The sequence below is a fragment of the Aspergillus homomorphus genome (genome assembly GCF_003184865.1).
Source record: "Aspergillus homomorphus CBS 101889 unplaced genomic scaffold BO97scaffold_4, whole genome shotgun sequence".
In the NCBI taxonomy this organism is placed as follows: domain Eukaryota; kingdom Fungi; phylum Ascomycota; class Eurotiomycetes; order Eurotiales; family Aspergillaceae; genus Aspergillus; species Aspergillus homomorphus.
In genome coordinates, this window is record NW_020291890.1 from 239,554 (window position 1) to 254,739 (window position 15,186).

General features: G+C 55.5%; 7 protein-coding genes and 1 non-coding gene across 8 annotated transcripts; 5 read left to right on the top strand and 3 right to left on the bottom strand.

Moving 5' to 3' along the window:
- Positions 1-46: 46 nt before the first annotated feature.
- BO97DRAFT_383518 (uncharacterized protein) lies at positions 47-1,800 on the bottom strand (the record flags this gene model as incomplete). The annotated part of the gene is made up of 2 exons (XM_025693371.1): positions 47-1,415; positions 1,489-1,800. The coding sequence occupies 2 exons, from the start codon at positions 1,798-1,800 to the stop codon at positions 318-320; spliced, it is 1,410 nt and encodes a 469-aa protein (XP_025554942.1). The 3' UTR covers positions 47-317.
- Positions 1,801-3,436: 1,636 nt separating this feature from the next.
- BO97DRAFT_175414 (uncharacterized protein) lies at positions 3,437-4,088 on the top strand. The gene has a single exon (XM_025690336.1). It carries the CDS (start codon positions 3,666-3,668, stop codon positions 3,996-3,998), a length of 333 nt encoding a protein of 110 aa, XP_025554943.1. The 5' UTR covers positions 3,437-3,665; the 3' UTR covers positions 3,999-4,088.
- Positions 4,089-5,270: 1,182 nt separating this feature from the next.
- Positions 5,271-7,350, top strand: BO97DRAFT_475440 (uncharacterized protein; the record flags this gene model as incomplete). Its single annotated transcript, XM_025700408.1, has 7 exons — positions 5,271-5,388; positions 5,493-5,614; positions 5,713-5,761; positions 6,060-6,297; positions 6,417-6,514; positions 6,565-6,642; positions 6,980-7,350. The coding sequence occupies 7 exons, from the start codon at positions 5,271-5,273 to the stop codon at positions 7,348-7,350; spliced, it is 1,074 nt and encodes a 357-aa protein (XP_025554944.1).
- A 781-nt stretch (positions 7,351-8,131) lies between these two features.
- On the top strand, positions 8,132-8,823 carry BO97DRAFT_403062 (uncharacterized protein). Its single transcript, XM_025694649.1, has one exon. It carries the CDS (start codon positions 8,243-8,245, stop codon positions 8,636-8,638), a length of 396 nt encoding a protein of 131 aa, XP_025554945.1. The 5' UTR covers positions 8,132-8,242; the 3' UTR covers positions 8,639-8,823.
- A 255-nt stretch (positions 8,824-9,078) lies between these two features.
- BO97DRAFT_t49 lies at positions 9,079-9,149 on the top strand. Its single transcript has one exon. It is a non-coding gene; the product is annotated as a tRNA-Gly (tRNA).
- Positions 9,150-9,447: 298 nt separating this feature from the next.
- Positions 9,448-10,209, bottom strand: BO97DRAFT_458701 (acetolactate decarboxylase; the record flags this gene model as incomplete). Its single annotated transcript, XM_025699241.1, has 1 exon — positions 9,448-10,209. The coding sequence occupies one exon, from the start codon at positions 10,207-10,209 to the stop codon at positions 9,448-9,450; it is 762 nt and encodes a 253-aa protein (XP_025554946.1).
- Positions 10,210-10,916: 707 nt separating this feature from the next.
- BO97DRAFT_458707 (thiamine pyrophosphate-binding protein) lies at positions 10,917-12,622 on the top strand (the record flags this gene model as incomplete). The annotated part of the gene is made up of 1 exon (XM_025699242.1): positions 10,917-12,622. A coding segment is annotated over one exon (1,677 nt), but the record flags the coding sequence as incomplete, so codon positions are not given.
- Positions 12,623-12,968: 346 nt separating this feature from the next.
- Positions 12,969-15,018, bottom strand: BO97DRAFT_175455 (ferric reductase family protein). The gene has a single exon (XM_025690337.1). It carries the CDS (start codon positions 14,961-14,963, stop codon positions 12,987-12,989), a length of 1,977 nt encoding a protein of 658 aa, XP_025554948.1. The 5' UTR covers positions 14,964-15,018; the 3' UTR covers positions 12,969-12,986.
- Between the last annotated feature and the right edge of the window lie 168 nt (positions 15,019-15,186).

Consider the following 15,186-nt stretch of genomic DNA (forward strand, 5'->3'; position numbering starts at 1 on the left):
TTGGGACTGGGACTGGACCTTTTCGGGATTTGTTCTGGATTGGATTGTTGACATCGCTGGCCATGAGTGGCCGCACTATGGATCATTAATTTAATAATACATTTTGGGTGCTGGTAGTTCGAAACACTCCCCTACAGTAAAGTGCTACATATTCATGATCTCTCTTGCTGCCGACCTCCAGAAGATTGGTTCGTAGATGCCCAATATTTTATCTGTTGTGTAGAACAGAAAATGGGACCGATTATTATGCCGGGGCGCACGCCTACGCTCAGAGATCACGTCCTCAAACCAAAGAAATAAATGGTATTCACTACCTCTCAGGCCGGAAGACCAGCCAGTATCCTTTTGATTTCAGGCAAGTCCAAGCCCGAGGTTTTGAGCCAGGACACATCATGTTCGATAAATTCGATAACACTCGATCGAACGGCTGGAACGTCATCGGGGAGCTGATCCAGAAATGCTTTGGCAGCCGCCAGCTCACGACAGACCATCATACCGTCAAGCAAATGGTGTCGGTCCATTTTCACCGTCCACTCCCATTTTTCCCTTCCAGTGACTGACTGGAAGGTCTGACCGGGACAAAGCCGCTCCGCGTCCAAGCGGGCGGCCTCGTACGCGTTCTGGTAGACGGCCAGTTGTCTTTCCGCCGCATATCGCTCCATCTCCCACTGCTCACGGGGGATGTCGTCCTCCACTTCGCCATACACAGCAGTCCACTCTGTTCCGATCGCGCGAACCTCAGACTCCAGTATCTCGACCTCCTCGCGCAACCACTGCAGCTCCCACAGCGGACGATCCTGGGACCGCATACACACTTCGCCCGGGCACAGCGCTTTCGCTAACCGCTCCGCCAGCACCAGATGGTCTTCAGCATTGGCATGTGCGCGCTCACTGCCCCAGATAGCCCACCGCGCCTCCCACTGCTCTTCCTTAGTCTGCGCCCGGGCCAGCGATTCAATCCAATGCGTGATGGAGCCCTCAGCATACTCGACGGCATCACGACGGCGCTCCACGTCGACAATCGGCTCCTGCGAGAACTCGTCAACCTCAAGACGAGCGTACGCCCGCGTGTAATCGACTTCGAATGCATCCCCATCAAACTCATCCGGCCATCCATTCTTCTCGTACAGAGCCCGCACGGGCACGCCATACGGTTCGACCGACCAGTCATACCACGCAAACTCCCATCGTGGAGGAATTTCGTCGAGCCCGCGATACCAGCGCACAATATCGCGAAGAGCATCCCCAGCCGGACGGTGCGGGATGTGCTCGAAACTGTTCCGGTTCGGCGATTGGGGGTCCTTGGCCTCGACCTCCTGCAGCGCCAGGTCGGTCGTCGCCCAGCCCTCCTGGTCGATGATCCATATGAGGTGCCGACGCGCATCGTAGACGATCACGCTCCCGTGGTTCCCCAGCTGGGTGAGTGGCGTGACCCACGGGCGCATGTAGGGACCGTCTTCGTCGTCGAAATCCGATTCGCTTGGCGACCCGTAGAAGGGATCGCGGCCCTGATTCACCTGCTCGGGGTCGCAAAAAGTCGGCAAACTCGCCGCCGTGAAGAAAGTCTGCGGTGCCATCGAGTGATGTGTCGATGTAGGGCAGGATGCTGTACAGATACTGGACCGCGGGGTCGATGTCCAACTCTTGGAACTGCGGGTTGAGTGCTGTGAGGTTGTGTGGTCCCATCTGGATACTCATAGGATCAAGGTATCGCATGTCAACGAGGGTCTGGTAGATCTCCAGCATCAAGTCTGCGACTTCGTGCAGCTGAGCCTTTTGGTGAGTTGGGCTGGGGTTCATGGTGGAATAGAGATGAGAGAGGGGCTGGTACCGCTGCCATAGTGGCAGCGACAGGGACATGACCATCAAGGTCAGAACCGCGGCGAGCATGGTGACGGCTGCTGGCGGTGATTAGGCAAAGAAACAGATTGCTGCTTTCAGGGGCAGTGGTGAGATCAATATAATCTCTAACTAGCGGTGGGATCAGCCGCACGATGATGGTGGTGGCCGTTGGTGGCACTGTTGCACAGTGTGACTTGATGAAACTGCGGCCTTACACAGCACTAGTGGGTTGAACGACCAGCTCAAGATGGGCGGCCAGTCAGGGGAGATGCATAGGTGATTCCATGGCCAAGGGAAAGTAAGAAAGACCTTAAGAGAGTGACTGGTAGTCAGGCAATGAGACGGGAGTGAGGCCCGGAGCACGAACAGCGACGGCGATAAGGCAGCGAAGACGATAAGAAGCAGAGGGAGCCTGGAGAGCGGTGAAAGGGAAGGCGGTGAGTGCTGTTTTCTGCCGCATTTCCTGTTGCTCCGAGGTCGGCTCTTTCCGCTTCTAGTACAGTCCGTATCTCCATCCTTTCCCATTTCCGCAATCCCCTGACGCTATCAGAAGTACTACCTGAGTTGACTTATTGCTAGAAGGAGACCAGGGCAGTTTTTGCCTGCGATTAGTGCCATGGTCACAAGCTCAAGTGTACGCCCCTGTTTTGAGGGTGTGCGCGTTGCAATTGTTTACTTCCCCGCATGTTAAGTGCTGCCAGGCCCCTACTGAGACAGTAGCAGGTTTAGCCATTCGCTGCACCTTCACGCGACCACCCAGAAAGCGGGGCAGGAGACCGACTCGCATACTACCATCTACTGCATCCATCACTAATTAAGTCCAGTCAAACATCATGATAGGCACGCGTGGGGCGTATTTGTGATGCTGAGACGCGGCGCAGGATGCTCCAGACTACCCCATTACTCCTAGTGAAAAGTCACTGCAATCGAGTTCACAGTATTGGTTGGTCTTCCTGTTTCTTATCGTCCATAAAGTGAAGCTGCACAGGGATGATCAGTGCATGGATGAGAATGATGAAGAAGAAAGGAAAAGGCACGCATTTGACTAAATTTGAGTTAAGCCGTACTGACAGCCCACAGATTGAGGTGGGCGACCTATATTATCGATCGACATGCCGCATTATCCTTCAAAGGGCGCCCACATCTCACTGACCAAGAGTGCTCTTCACCGCCGACTTCGTGCTCAGATGCGGCCTGGAATCAATTGACACTGTTGTCGCCTGCTGGCAACGAGGTCCTTGAACACAAGGCGGCAAGATATTGGATCCGTAGTCTGGATATGCTTGGTACATTCTTGCCCCTATCAAGGTATCGCATGTCTAATGCCAGAATTCCCAGTAACACGTGCTGGTCCTGAAACAGCATATTAGGTGACACACTCGAATAGCGTTTCTATATGATCATCCAACATTCAATACTAATCAAGCTTTGCTGGATACGAGTCGCAAAGCTATAGTCGAAATCTGGGGCTGTGACTCGACTCTTTCAAATTACTGGTCGAGCCTGGCTTCTGTAGAATTGCAGAACGAGACTATGGATTGAATTCAAGTTCCACAACCCCTCCTGTCGCCTATTACGGCTTACAAATGTACCATTGCATGTTTGTGCTTCTGCACGGTCACATGGATGTGGTCCCAATGTATCAAGATCTTGAGTGGCAGGCATTCACTGACTTCCTCGCGGCAGGGGAACACGCTGTCTCCTGCGCTAACGTATGTCGCTATTCCGCCGGTACTTGGCTAAGTCGATGCAATGTCCGCCACGGCTGATCGTCTAGTCAGGTTGCACGCCACATTCTTCGAATTAACCCTCGACTAAACTTCATGTATCGATATTTTGGGATATACTTCTTGCAGCCTTCCTTCATCTTCCTTATCCTGGCGCAGAAACTGGGCCAAAAATCGGACAATTTAATCCTGCGCAACTGTGCAATCAACCTCCAGGTTTTGGATAAGTTTGTGCTTGCGACCAACATGGATTTTCAACGAACGTTAAATCCCAGCATGGAAATCCACTACCAAGACATGATCGAACTCGCGATACCAATATATCGGCACTTCAGGAGCTACAGACTCATCTCGACCCCGAAATGCTACGTTATCGCTGGACTCCGGGCTTCATGGGATTGTGGACACACACAAAGCCATAGACATTGAAGAGACACAATTCGCGCTATTTTGCCTGCCTCTCTGAAGACATGTGATGGGAGAGGCGAAATTGTCTCTCATCTCTTGGGAATTGTTTTGGTTCTCAGTCTTGATCTGACTGAAGACTCCTGTTGAAAGCTCGACAACTTCCCACAGTCGGCCTTTCGAGTGAAATCTACTCTTTCTATCTAGAACAAAAGTCCGCCGCCGCTCAGAATGTTCGCAGGCCTTTGTGCCTCCTGCGAATACCTGTCGATAAGGCTAAGTCGTGACTTCCTACTCACCCAAACTTCATTTGATGCCATGCCAACTGTGATCGCAGTACGGTCCGGCTGGTACACAGTGGTCCAGCTGGGTCGATATTTGGCTGAGTGTGAGCCAGTGATAAAATTCAACCAGTCACTCTGAACGCGATCAACTAGGTCGACGTTTTGCACTGCTCCCGGAGGTAACAATTTATCTACTCTACGCAGTCCTTCAGCAAAGCAGTCATAAATGTGTTTGAGATCAACACAGTGATGGGCTTTGCCATGGTTCAAACTGGAAAACGGACTAGCGGCCTCCATACGGAACGAGTGTATCCTAGTTAGTCGGATTCTCACGGTGTCCGAATCATTTGGCTTTGGGGACTCCCAACCCATCAATTCTTCCCTGGAACGCTGGACGGGGTAGCCGAACTATGTCCGATAAGAAACAATAGGCCTGCTCGTGCAGGCTCGCCTTGCTCATTTCCGAACGCAAATCATACGCTGCATAGAACTCGTTGCAAAATTCTTTAGATAGCCCTTCAGTCGCTGGCTGATCGTACAGCTGCTCGAAGCGGTCTAGGCGGTTGACTGAAGATCGATGCAGTGTACCCTGTACGTCAAATACAGGCCAGTATGTTGAGCGGCAGAACCCTTTTTAGGCTATGACTAACCTCAAGGTCTGTGTCTCCGATCAAGACAGCTATGGTTTCTTCATGACGGCTCGCTGGATCGTCCGAAGCTTTCTTCCTCTCGCTGTGGTTGAGATGAACATTCCAGCGTCTCTGCCTTCGGGAGATTGTCAAATTGTCCACCACCAACGGAAAGACCAGCCATCCTAGCGCAGCATTTGCCTCTAAAACTTCGCCTGTTGATACCTTACCCATGTAATCCATACATGCTGCTTTATCTCCAGCGGGAGCACCCAACTGCCAGAAAGTGGCCCATTGAGCATTTGCGTCATCCATCGTGATCGGGCCGAGCAATCCGAAAGCTCCAGACTGAATGATTCCCTGCTGGAGAACTACCTACAAAGATGGCAACTCATATCCTGGACATGTTTGATATTCGAGGAGAATGGCGAGCAATCGCAATCAGCCTATTTATCACAATTCTTGCCTTCCAGTTTGGGTTCGACTCAACCTATTATTCTGGTAGGTAGTAAGGGGAGAGGGAGCCCTCGATCAAGAACAGTCCTTCCATAGTTCAGCACTGTCTCAGCAATTTTTAGTTGGGCTAACCATGAAGCGGCATATAGGCATTCTTGATATGGACCCTTTCACCATAGCGTACGGACACCAGAACCGCGCGACCGATAGCTATGTCCTGGGCTCTAGCATCCAGTCACTCCATACTAGCATCATTAATGTTGGAGAGCTTGTGGGTGCGGTCTCATCCTACTTGGTCGACGATCGGATCGGGCGATGGGGAGAGTATTCGTCTCCATCGCCTTTGTAACTGCGGATGCCATCTTCCAGGTTGCTGCTACTAGCCTCGGCTTGTTGCTCGTTGAGAGATTGCTCATGAGTATGTTCTCTGGTACTTGGTAATACTGAGCTATAACACCTCTCGAGGCCGATTTGACCATAAATAAATGCTAATACGCTCATAGTGTACGCGGTTCAGGCTTGTGTCTAGTTCTTCTGTACGTTGCTGACTGCGCACCTCCCCGTTTCCGTGGCGCATTAGTCTCCGTACATTAGTTCGATGTGGGGCTCGGACTGCTACTGGGTGTTATCGCGGAATATGCTAGCAAATATCGGACGGAGAGTGGTTCATATCCGATTCCTATGGCACGGTCTAACTAAACCAATACTGCGTTGAGCGCTTCGGTCGACGGACGATGTTGCTTGTTTCCCCTCCTTGGTCTGTGCTGTGTTGTTCATTGTCGGTGGGGTCGGGACGGCATCGGCCAAGACTATGGGCTTGGGTCGACTCATCGTGGCCATGGTCTACATCTTCATGGTTGCGTTCAATTCTGGCTCTGGGACCGGCAGTGTGAGTGGTCACATCGTGAATCTCGATCAGCCCCAACCGCAGCAAACTGATGGCCATGTCGACCGGTACGACCTGGTCTTTTCGCTGGATAGTTACCTTAACCTTTCCGTGCTTGTTCAACGTCGACGGGGCTAATCTTAGTGCTCGAGTTGGTTTCATCTACGGTGGCTTCATGTCGGCGCAGTCGTGTGGGTCTAGTTTCTGCTGCCGGGGACTGCCGGTCGCTCCCTGGAGGACATGCAGGCGATGTTCGAAATAAAGTCCCAGCGCGAAAGTTCAAGTGTGAGTCAACTGTCTCAGCATGGACGGCCTGATACTGATTGCCTACGCAGCATATGACATCCCTCAGGCTTCACGCCTTGTTACCCTGGTGAACAAGAAGGAAGCACGGGCTACAGAATGGAGAGCGTGTAAGCAGGCAGTTGCATGTACGAGGATGACCTGCCGGTGTCAGCCTCGAGTCTGCACCAGAGATGCCGGCTATACGATGTCCGGCAGCCTCAGTTGAGACAGCACTGGCGAGAGAATGCCAAGCCTAAGTCAGACAATTCGCTCGTTCCGGCTTCAATAGTCGAGAAGATAGTTTCCTCGACGGCCTCGTGACTGCACTGCATGCGCCCGCGGCCCGTTCGCTGAGACGTTACTGCTAATATTGGGATATGTCCAATACTACGCACTCGGAATGTTTGTAATAGTGAGGTGCGGTGACGAGTTGAATAATCATCTCTTCATACGATTTCCCCACAGTCCCGGAAATGGCGGCTGTCAGCGGGGATGCGCACATCGGCCCTAATGCATGGCAGCCTATTTCACCTCCTTTTTCCGGCATCATCGTGGGGAAGATGAGCATACATCGGTACTTCCTGTGGTTGTTGCTGCCAGATCATCGCGTTCTGAGACATGGTATCCAAGGCAATGGATTAGGGCGCACAGAGCAACAGCCCTTCTTTGGTCGGGTCATCGCCGCTTTGAGCCTCTTGTCCCGGGCAACATTCAGTCAGCGAGTAAGACAGACATCATACGAGGTCTACCCAAACGATAGGGTTATTTTTATCCACCGAGCCAGGTCCTTGGAGTACAAGAAATACGAGGGAGCGGGCTTGGCCGGAGATCAGTGATTGGGTTTCCTTCCCGGGTTCGGTGCGGTTGAGTTCAATGAATGCAGGCGGAGGTGCCCTGTATTGCACCCCGATTCGATCCTTCCCAGCAACTTTTTCAAGATTATTAACGACTATTCAATATGTTTAATACTTTACCGTTACTACGCAGTACTAACGGGTACTATGTTGGTTCTAACTCTAATCTATTCTAATCCTAAATCCCCGCATCCGCAAGGCTTTCCATGTTGATGGCCTCTTTTCCGATCTCCCCGAACGCCCTACCACGACCTTAGTTGACGGTCGGAGCTTTTATGCCGCAGACTGCAGATCCTCCGAGAAGTCTGGGGTGTTGGATCGAGGGCCGGACTGTGATGTCAGGCCGCCGGCGTAGCAGTCACGTGTGCGTGTGCATCTGCTGGCGGGAGTTAACTTGAGTTGCTGCGTTGCTTTTGTCCTACGAAACATGGCCAGCCGGATGCGAGCGGGCATGAACTGCTGTTGTGCGAGGTGGGGTGACGTCTCAGTTGTGACATCGCCTGTGCCCTGTTGTGCGCCATTCACAGCAGCCGCAGAGCTCTCGTATACCGACATCATGAAGTCCGAGACCTTGTCTGTTGCGATACGAAGGGGTGGCTGGGGAGGGAGGCCTCATGAGATTGGAAGAGACGATGTGCGTTGGACAGATTAGATTGAGGATCTGTACCAGCGTTGGTGATAGATGGCCTTGAATCAGGGCGATGAAAAGGTATAAATGGGTCGTCTCTGCTCCTCGAGATCCAGCTATTCTCATCAGCATTCACAGCATTCCAATCCGTCCGATCCAGTCTTCCAGACCACGCAAGTCTCTCTTCTACTCTTCCACTGCTACTACTTCTTCCTCGATACTCTCCCAGCTACTCCCTCCTTCACCATGAAGTCCTTCACCACCATCATTGCCTCTCTCCTGATCGCCGCCGTCTCGGCCGCGCCTGCGCCTGTGGACATCGAAAGCCGGGCATCCACCGTGACTGTCTCCCTCGCCAACGACCAGACCGGGGCCAACGCCGGTGTGGCCATCCCCGGCGATGGGGTGTCTCGCGGCATTCAGACTCTCTATGGCGGCACCTCCGTCGGCTCCGGGGGCCGTGTGCTCGCCTCGTCGGCGCAGCTGACCAACTTCCCGCAGTGGGCGAGCTGCATCATCGTCAACAACGGTGCCACCATTGCCTACCTCAACCCCCAGCAGACCTACGCCGACCTCGATCGCGATCCTTCGGCTGTCAAGCCTGTCGACTTGAGCGGCGGGTCGATTACCTGCTGGGCTTGAACGATGATTTGAGTTGACGGGGGACGTCAGGGTGAGGTGGTTCTTTGAGGAGGGATGACTGGGATTTCGGGCAAGTTGCATACAATTTGTTTTTGGTTGTTTCTTTGTTGTGGAGGGTATTGAGTGGATGTAATGGACGAGATTGATGACTGTCATGATGTGAGTGAATACACGAGCGGCTAGATATTTATAGTAGGTATGCAACTAATGACAATCCTTTTGCACTTGACTGAGAGCTTTCATTCTGACTGCTCTGGGCCGAGCTGTCGCCTGCAGCTTGTAGCGTAGCGGTGAGACTTTGGGTAGTACTAGTTAGTATATAAAGAATCATTGAAGTAACAGACGACTGAGTATAAGATGACGTTCTTTGTTCTTAATTGCTAGGGAGCTTGTTAAAATTACATTACAAGACAAAAACTCTGCTGAAAACACATCAATCAGCATCATTGGTCTAGTGGTAGAATTCATCGTTGCCATCGATGAGGCCCGTGTTCGATTCACGGATGATGCACTCACTTTTTGCCTTTCCATTTCATTTTGCCCCAAGATCTTCATTTTGTAGACCAGATCAGGAATGAGATAATCATGTTATGCTATAGAATAGCTCAAAACACCACCTCCTTGTCGAGTAAGTGCATTCCTCCCTCCAACCCGTGAATATAGCCCTACATCCCATCCCATCTCAGCTCAATCACACATCACCTCAAACCGTAGCTCAACCTACCAATCCACGCAAAGCATTAAGCAGCGAGACAACACATTCACCTTCCAAAGGACCACCAGAACCTATAATCCAACCATTCAAAGTGCTACTCGCCACCCCCCTCGGCCCTCTGCACAGCATCCCCAACCGGCACCTCAACCGCCACCTCCCCGAACTCCTTCGTATCGGGCAACTCGACCTCGACCCTGTCAATGATCGCAACATCCACCGTCCCGCCCACCTCGGCCGTGAAATCCAGCACATGGCCACCCGTCCTCCGATCCTCGGCCACATAATGCAGATGGAACCCCGCCACGCCTATACCCGCTACATACCTTGGCGACCAGAACCCGAACAGCGAGCCGGTTGTTGCCTCCAGCGAGGTAACGACCTGGCGGTCGGCGAGGTCAGCTAGGGTCTCGTGGGGAGCGGTGCGGCGGGGAATGATGCGGAGGGTGAGGGCGGAGAAGTGGGCGTCGATGCGCACGGAGAGGAAGTGGTTCTTCTTTGTGGTGAGGAGCGGGGCCAGGGTCTGCGTGCGTAAGGCATTGATGGTTAAGGGGGTTGTGATGTTATAGTGATGCGTGGGCTGGAAGTTGGTGAGCATTGCGAAGGGGATTCGATCGGTGGTGTCCAGGCGGCGCACTTGTATGTCTGAGAGGGAGGAGGAGGAGGTCGTGCGGAAGTGGTACGCTTCGTCGTCGAGCATGATCATCTCGCCGTCTAGCTCTGCTAGGGTGCCGATGCCGTGTGTGCCGTGGTGAGTTAACGAGGAGGCTGAGAGCCCGTCGGTGCAGATGCCCTGCAGGAGGGCGCTGATGAGGCTGTATTGGTACAGCGTGTTGGTGTTGGTGTTGGTGTTCGGCATGGTGGTGATGTGGTGCTTCTGTGATGTTCGTGGGTATGAGGGATAGAAGGTCACGGTGATAGACTGGGAGCTCCTATATCTACTACAATGACAATGCAGGAGGCGGAGCATGACGACTTAGGGCTACTTGTTTGGTGGGCTGCATATGCATGTCGGCCCGCATCGGGTCACTTTTTGTTCCGCAAGAATGTCCCTTTCGGATTTGCGAATTCCGCCGGTGTCTCCTTTGGGTGCAAATCGCCTCTGGAATGTTTTAGGCGTCACTGTATCTATCACCTCAAATCCTTGATAGATCGATACAACTCGATGCATGGCGAGGGGATTCGGCCTGACCGATTTGACGACCACACCATTACCCTCCTGGCCCCAATGACGATGCAACAATGGCGATCCGCTTCTGCTTCCGTTAAGAAGAATGAACCTTCTCACATCATCGGAGAAAGCCCCAACTGCGTGTCGCCCAAACTGATCGAGTCGTGCATTCCTGACGCCCTTTGTCGGATATAAAAGACGCATATGTGCCTCCAGGTTTTGCAACAACGACCAAACTCGTCTACGACAGCATGACACGCACTGAATCTTCAGAAACTACCGGTGGCGAGTATATTTGCGCGGAGCTCGCCCGTCGAGGCGTCGAACACGCGTGTAAGCCCCTCTACCTACCCTTTGTATTATGCAACACGCATGTTTGCTAACCCCACGCCTCTGTAGTCGGCATCTCTGGTGGCGCCGCCCTCCCCGTCTTCGACGCGCTGCACGATGGCCCCCCCTTCAAATTCATCTTAGCCCACCACGAGCAAGGCGCCGGCCACATGGCCGAGGGGTATGCGCGCGCATCAGGCAAGCCGGGCGTGGTGCTCGTGACATCGGGGCCGGGCACGTCGAACCTGGCGACGCCGCTGCTAGACGCGCTGCGCGACGGGGTGCCGCTGGTGGCCGTGTGCGGCGACGTCGCCACGGCCGTGCAGGGCTCGGGCGCGTTCCAGGAGATCGACACGCTGGCGCTGGCGCGGCCCTGCACGAAATGGTGTGGCATGCCGGCGCACGTCGACGATCTGCCGGCTTGCATCGCTAGGGCCTTTCATGAGGCTACGACCGGGCGACCCGGTCCGACCCTCCTCGCTATCCCGAGAGATGTCGCCAAGGCGCGCTTCACGCCTGGTGCGGCTGGGCTAGTTGGCGACCAGCCTGCGATAGCAGACTCCGCAGACAACCTCGGAGAGACCCTGGACGCAGTCACCCGACTGCTCCGCGTGGCCAAGCAGCCGGTCCTTATCGCTGGCCACGGGCTGCTGAACGCCGCGCACGGCCCAGTCCTGCTGCGACGACTAACAGAGACAGTCCCCATTCCCACGGCAACCACGCTGCTCGGCATGGGCGCCGTCGACGAGCTGCACCCGCTCGCGCTCGGCATGCTGGGCACGTACGGCACGGTGCCCGCCAACCTGGCGGTGCAGAATGCGGACCTGATTCTGGCGCTGGGGGCGCGCCTGGACGAGCGCGCGGTGGGCGACGCAGCGGGGTTCGGGCCTGCGGCGCGGCAAGCAGCGCGCGAAGGACGCGGCGGGATCGTGCATTTCGATATCCACGCGCCGCATATCGGGAAGGTGGTGGCGCCCACCGTGGCGGTCGAGGGCGATCTCGCCGTGACGCTGGCGCTGTTGCTGCGGCGGGTGGAGGAGAACACCCCCGAGGGATGCGGAGAGTGGTTGCGGCGCGTGCAGGCGTGGAAGGAGACGTATCCCCTTGCATATCAGCCGCCGGCCGAGGAGAAGCGCCCATCGTTGCTGCTGCCCCAGGAGGTGGTTGCGGAGCTGGATGCGCAGACGAGTGGCCGGAAGGATTCGACGATCGTCACGACCGGCGTCGGGCAGCATCAGATGTGGATGGCGCGGTACTACCGGTGGCGGCGGCCGGGAACGCTGGTCAGTTCCGGCGGGCTGGGCACGATGGGCTTTGGCTTGCCCGCGGCCATCGGGGTCAAGCTGGCCCGCCCGGAGTGCGCGGTGGTCGACATTGATGGCGATGCGTCGCTGTGCATGACGGTCGAGGAGATGCTGACGGCCGTGCAGCATGGCGTGGCCGTCAAGGTGCTGGTGCTGCGCAATGAGGAGCAGGGCATGATTCAGGAGTTGCAGGAGGCCGAGTTCGACGGCCGCGTCACGCAGGCCCGTCAGCGTAATCCGAATTTCGCGCAGTTGGCGCAAAGTATGGGGGCGCGGGCGCGTCGATGTGACACTCGTGGGGAGTTGGGAGAGTGTATAGCCTGGTTGCTGGGAATGGAGGGAGTGGCATTGTTGGAGGTGCTGGTCCAGGGAGGAGTGCCTATGGTGCCCAAGGTGGCGGGGGGGAAGGCGTTGGATGCTATATTGGAGGGGCTGTGATGTACTGTATGTCTTGGCTTTGCAACTTAGTTGATTGAGTTTGTTATGTTGATGTTAATGTATGAGTGTCTCGTGGTTAGAATTAGTTTACAGTCAGTGTTAGGGCTGGCATCCTTTCTTGGTTTCCCAGCCCAGCGCACTTGACCACACCACGCAACCAATTACCCACTGCTTGGCAATGCTTGCATAATAATGCGCTCAGGGGCGAGATTTAGCGTGAAACACTATACGGACCATGTGGAGTTCGAACTCCACCGGCCCCGCGCAGAGAAATGGAGTTGTGAAGTCTGGAACAGCATCGAGGTATCGTGTAAATTGGGTATCTCATTCCTCATCACGATTCTAGCCACCAAGTATATACAGTTCAGCATAAACGCCAAGAAACATGTCCATTTACCATTCCACGCGATCATCATGCACCAGCTCGACATCCCACCGCTCCTCGCCCCGCCACACCTTCCCCGGCCTATTATGGCGTGCCACTGCCCGCCGCAGGGTCGAGATGATGCCCGCGGGACCGCTGGCCAGCACGCGCGTAGGCCCCTGCACGACACGGTCCAGGAACTCGGCGACCTGCAGGTCGAGGTCGGGATGCGAGGTCGCCGTTGTCGTCTCAGGACCGGCGTAATGCACCGTGAACGGGAGGTCCGCGTCGCCGCAGCAGGGCGATTTCTCCTCCAAGCCCGGAGGGTCCGCTGCATCGACCTCCTTCTCGGCTGGCCCCGTCTCGCGCGTCACGAAGATCCGCACACGCAGGTTGTGCGCTGCGCTTGACGCCACGCGCTGCAGGATCTCCAGCTCCGGCGCGATCCATTGCATGTCGGCCTGCCGGCGAATGATCCAGACTAGTTCAATGAGGTGGTCTGAGCTCGTGGGAGAGGCCGGCTGGCTGATGAGCTGTAGGATTGGAGGCAGGACAAAGGTTATGCCCGTGCCGCCGGCGATGCAGAGAAGGTTGCTGTTGCTGGTGGTGGAGACTCCGTCACGGGTCTCGGTGATGGACTGCCCGTAGGGTCCGCAGAGGATCACCGGGGTGGTTGGGCCTGCGCTCGTCATGGTGGTTGTTTCGCTGGCGCCGGGTTGCGGAGGGGGCTGTGTACGTGCGGTTTGCGCCAGCTCCCGGGTCAGGCCCTTCCGGGCGCGGATGATGTAGGTATGTGGTTGGCCCGTGGGGAGGGTGTCGGGCACGCTGCATGGGGTGAGTGGGTGCGCCTGGAAGACACTCAGCTGCGGGAAGCAGAGGAAGAAGTGCTGGCCGATCTGCCAGGGGTCGTGGTTATGGTGGAAGTCGAGACGGAGGATGTCGCCATCGTCCGGGTTGGCGTGCAGCTGGATCGAGGCGTGGGGGATGTGCAGCCCCCATTGGGATGAGTTCGTCGTCGCGGGGAGGTTTAGGTGATGGAGCACAAAGGTACGGACAAGCCGTGCACCGCGGTCCAGAAACCAGACCACCAGCGAGGCCAGCATCCAGCAGTACAGGTGCGACCAGTGCGCCCAGCAGGCCCCGATGTACACCATCGCCACCACATAGTGCGCCTTGCGGAAGAATTCGTACCCCGTCAGCTGGATGCCGCGTTTGGTGCTGTGGAAGACCAGGAAGGAGAGCAGGATCATGGCCACGATGCCCCAGATAATGTACGGCTGGGCAATGAAGCTGTTCCATTGCGTAGGCTGGGGCTGGTAGAGACGACCCTCGACGATGGTCCAGCCCAGCGTGTGCAGGGCGGCTTGCACGTAGATCACGTAGCCCAGCCAGCGGTGCAGGAAGTTGAAGTGGTGGTAAGGGACGCCGGTGATCAGCGACAGCAACGACTCCCGACTTGAGAGGAGGATGGACAGCGGCGTCAGCGCAAAGGCCAGCACGCCAATCCGGTCGGACCACGGGCCCAGTCCGCTGCGAATGTTGGATTGAGTGCTGCCACTGATGGGAGTGGTCCACGTCTTGTAGGTGATGCCAACCAGGGTGAAGACCAGGAGGTGCCCCGAGAGGATGAGGAAGATGAGCACCTGCAGTCGGGTCGTGTGTCCAAACACCCAGGGCCAGGCCTCAGGGAGCAGATGCCGTCGGATGGCCGCTTGAATCGTCCTGCTTAACCGATAGGCTGCACTCTGATGGGTGGTTTTTGGCGAGGGCACAGTAGTGGCCCGATCGATACGAATGAGTCGGCCGCCCAGCGCCCACAGGAACAAGATTCCGACAATCACCGCCCACAGAATGAAGCTGTAGAGCATACTGACATCATGGCCATGGTAGGTGGCGTCCAGATAGGCGCAGGTGCCGGCATCTTTGGTGCAGGGGATCTGGCGGGCGACATACCCCCAATGCTCCTCCAGGGCAGATCCCTGGGAGAAATCCTGAATATGGCCCATGGCCGGAGGTGGAATTGAGTGAATCTGGCCTGAGTGCAGTTCTGGGTGGCTCGGTATAGGCCTTTTATGAGCAGAGTGTGGCATCGCGGTGGAGTCGCCAAGACCGAAATCTGCTCATTGCCAAGCATCTTGCGTCTTAATCTGCTCATTTCTCGCCTCATATAAGTCGCTGGCCTCGACCGGCTGGTTAGGGGGGAAGTATTATTCCCATTCATCATCATCA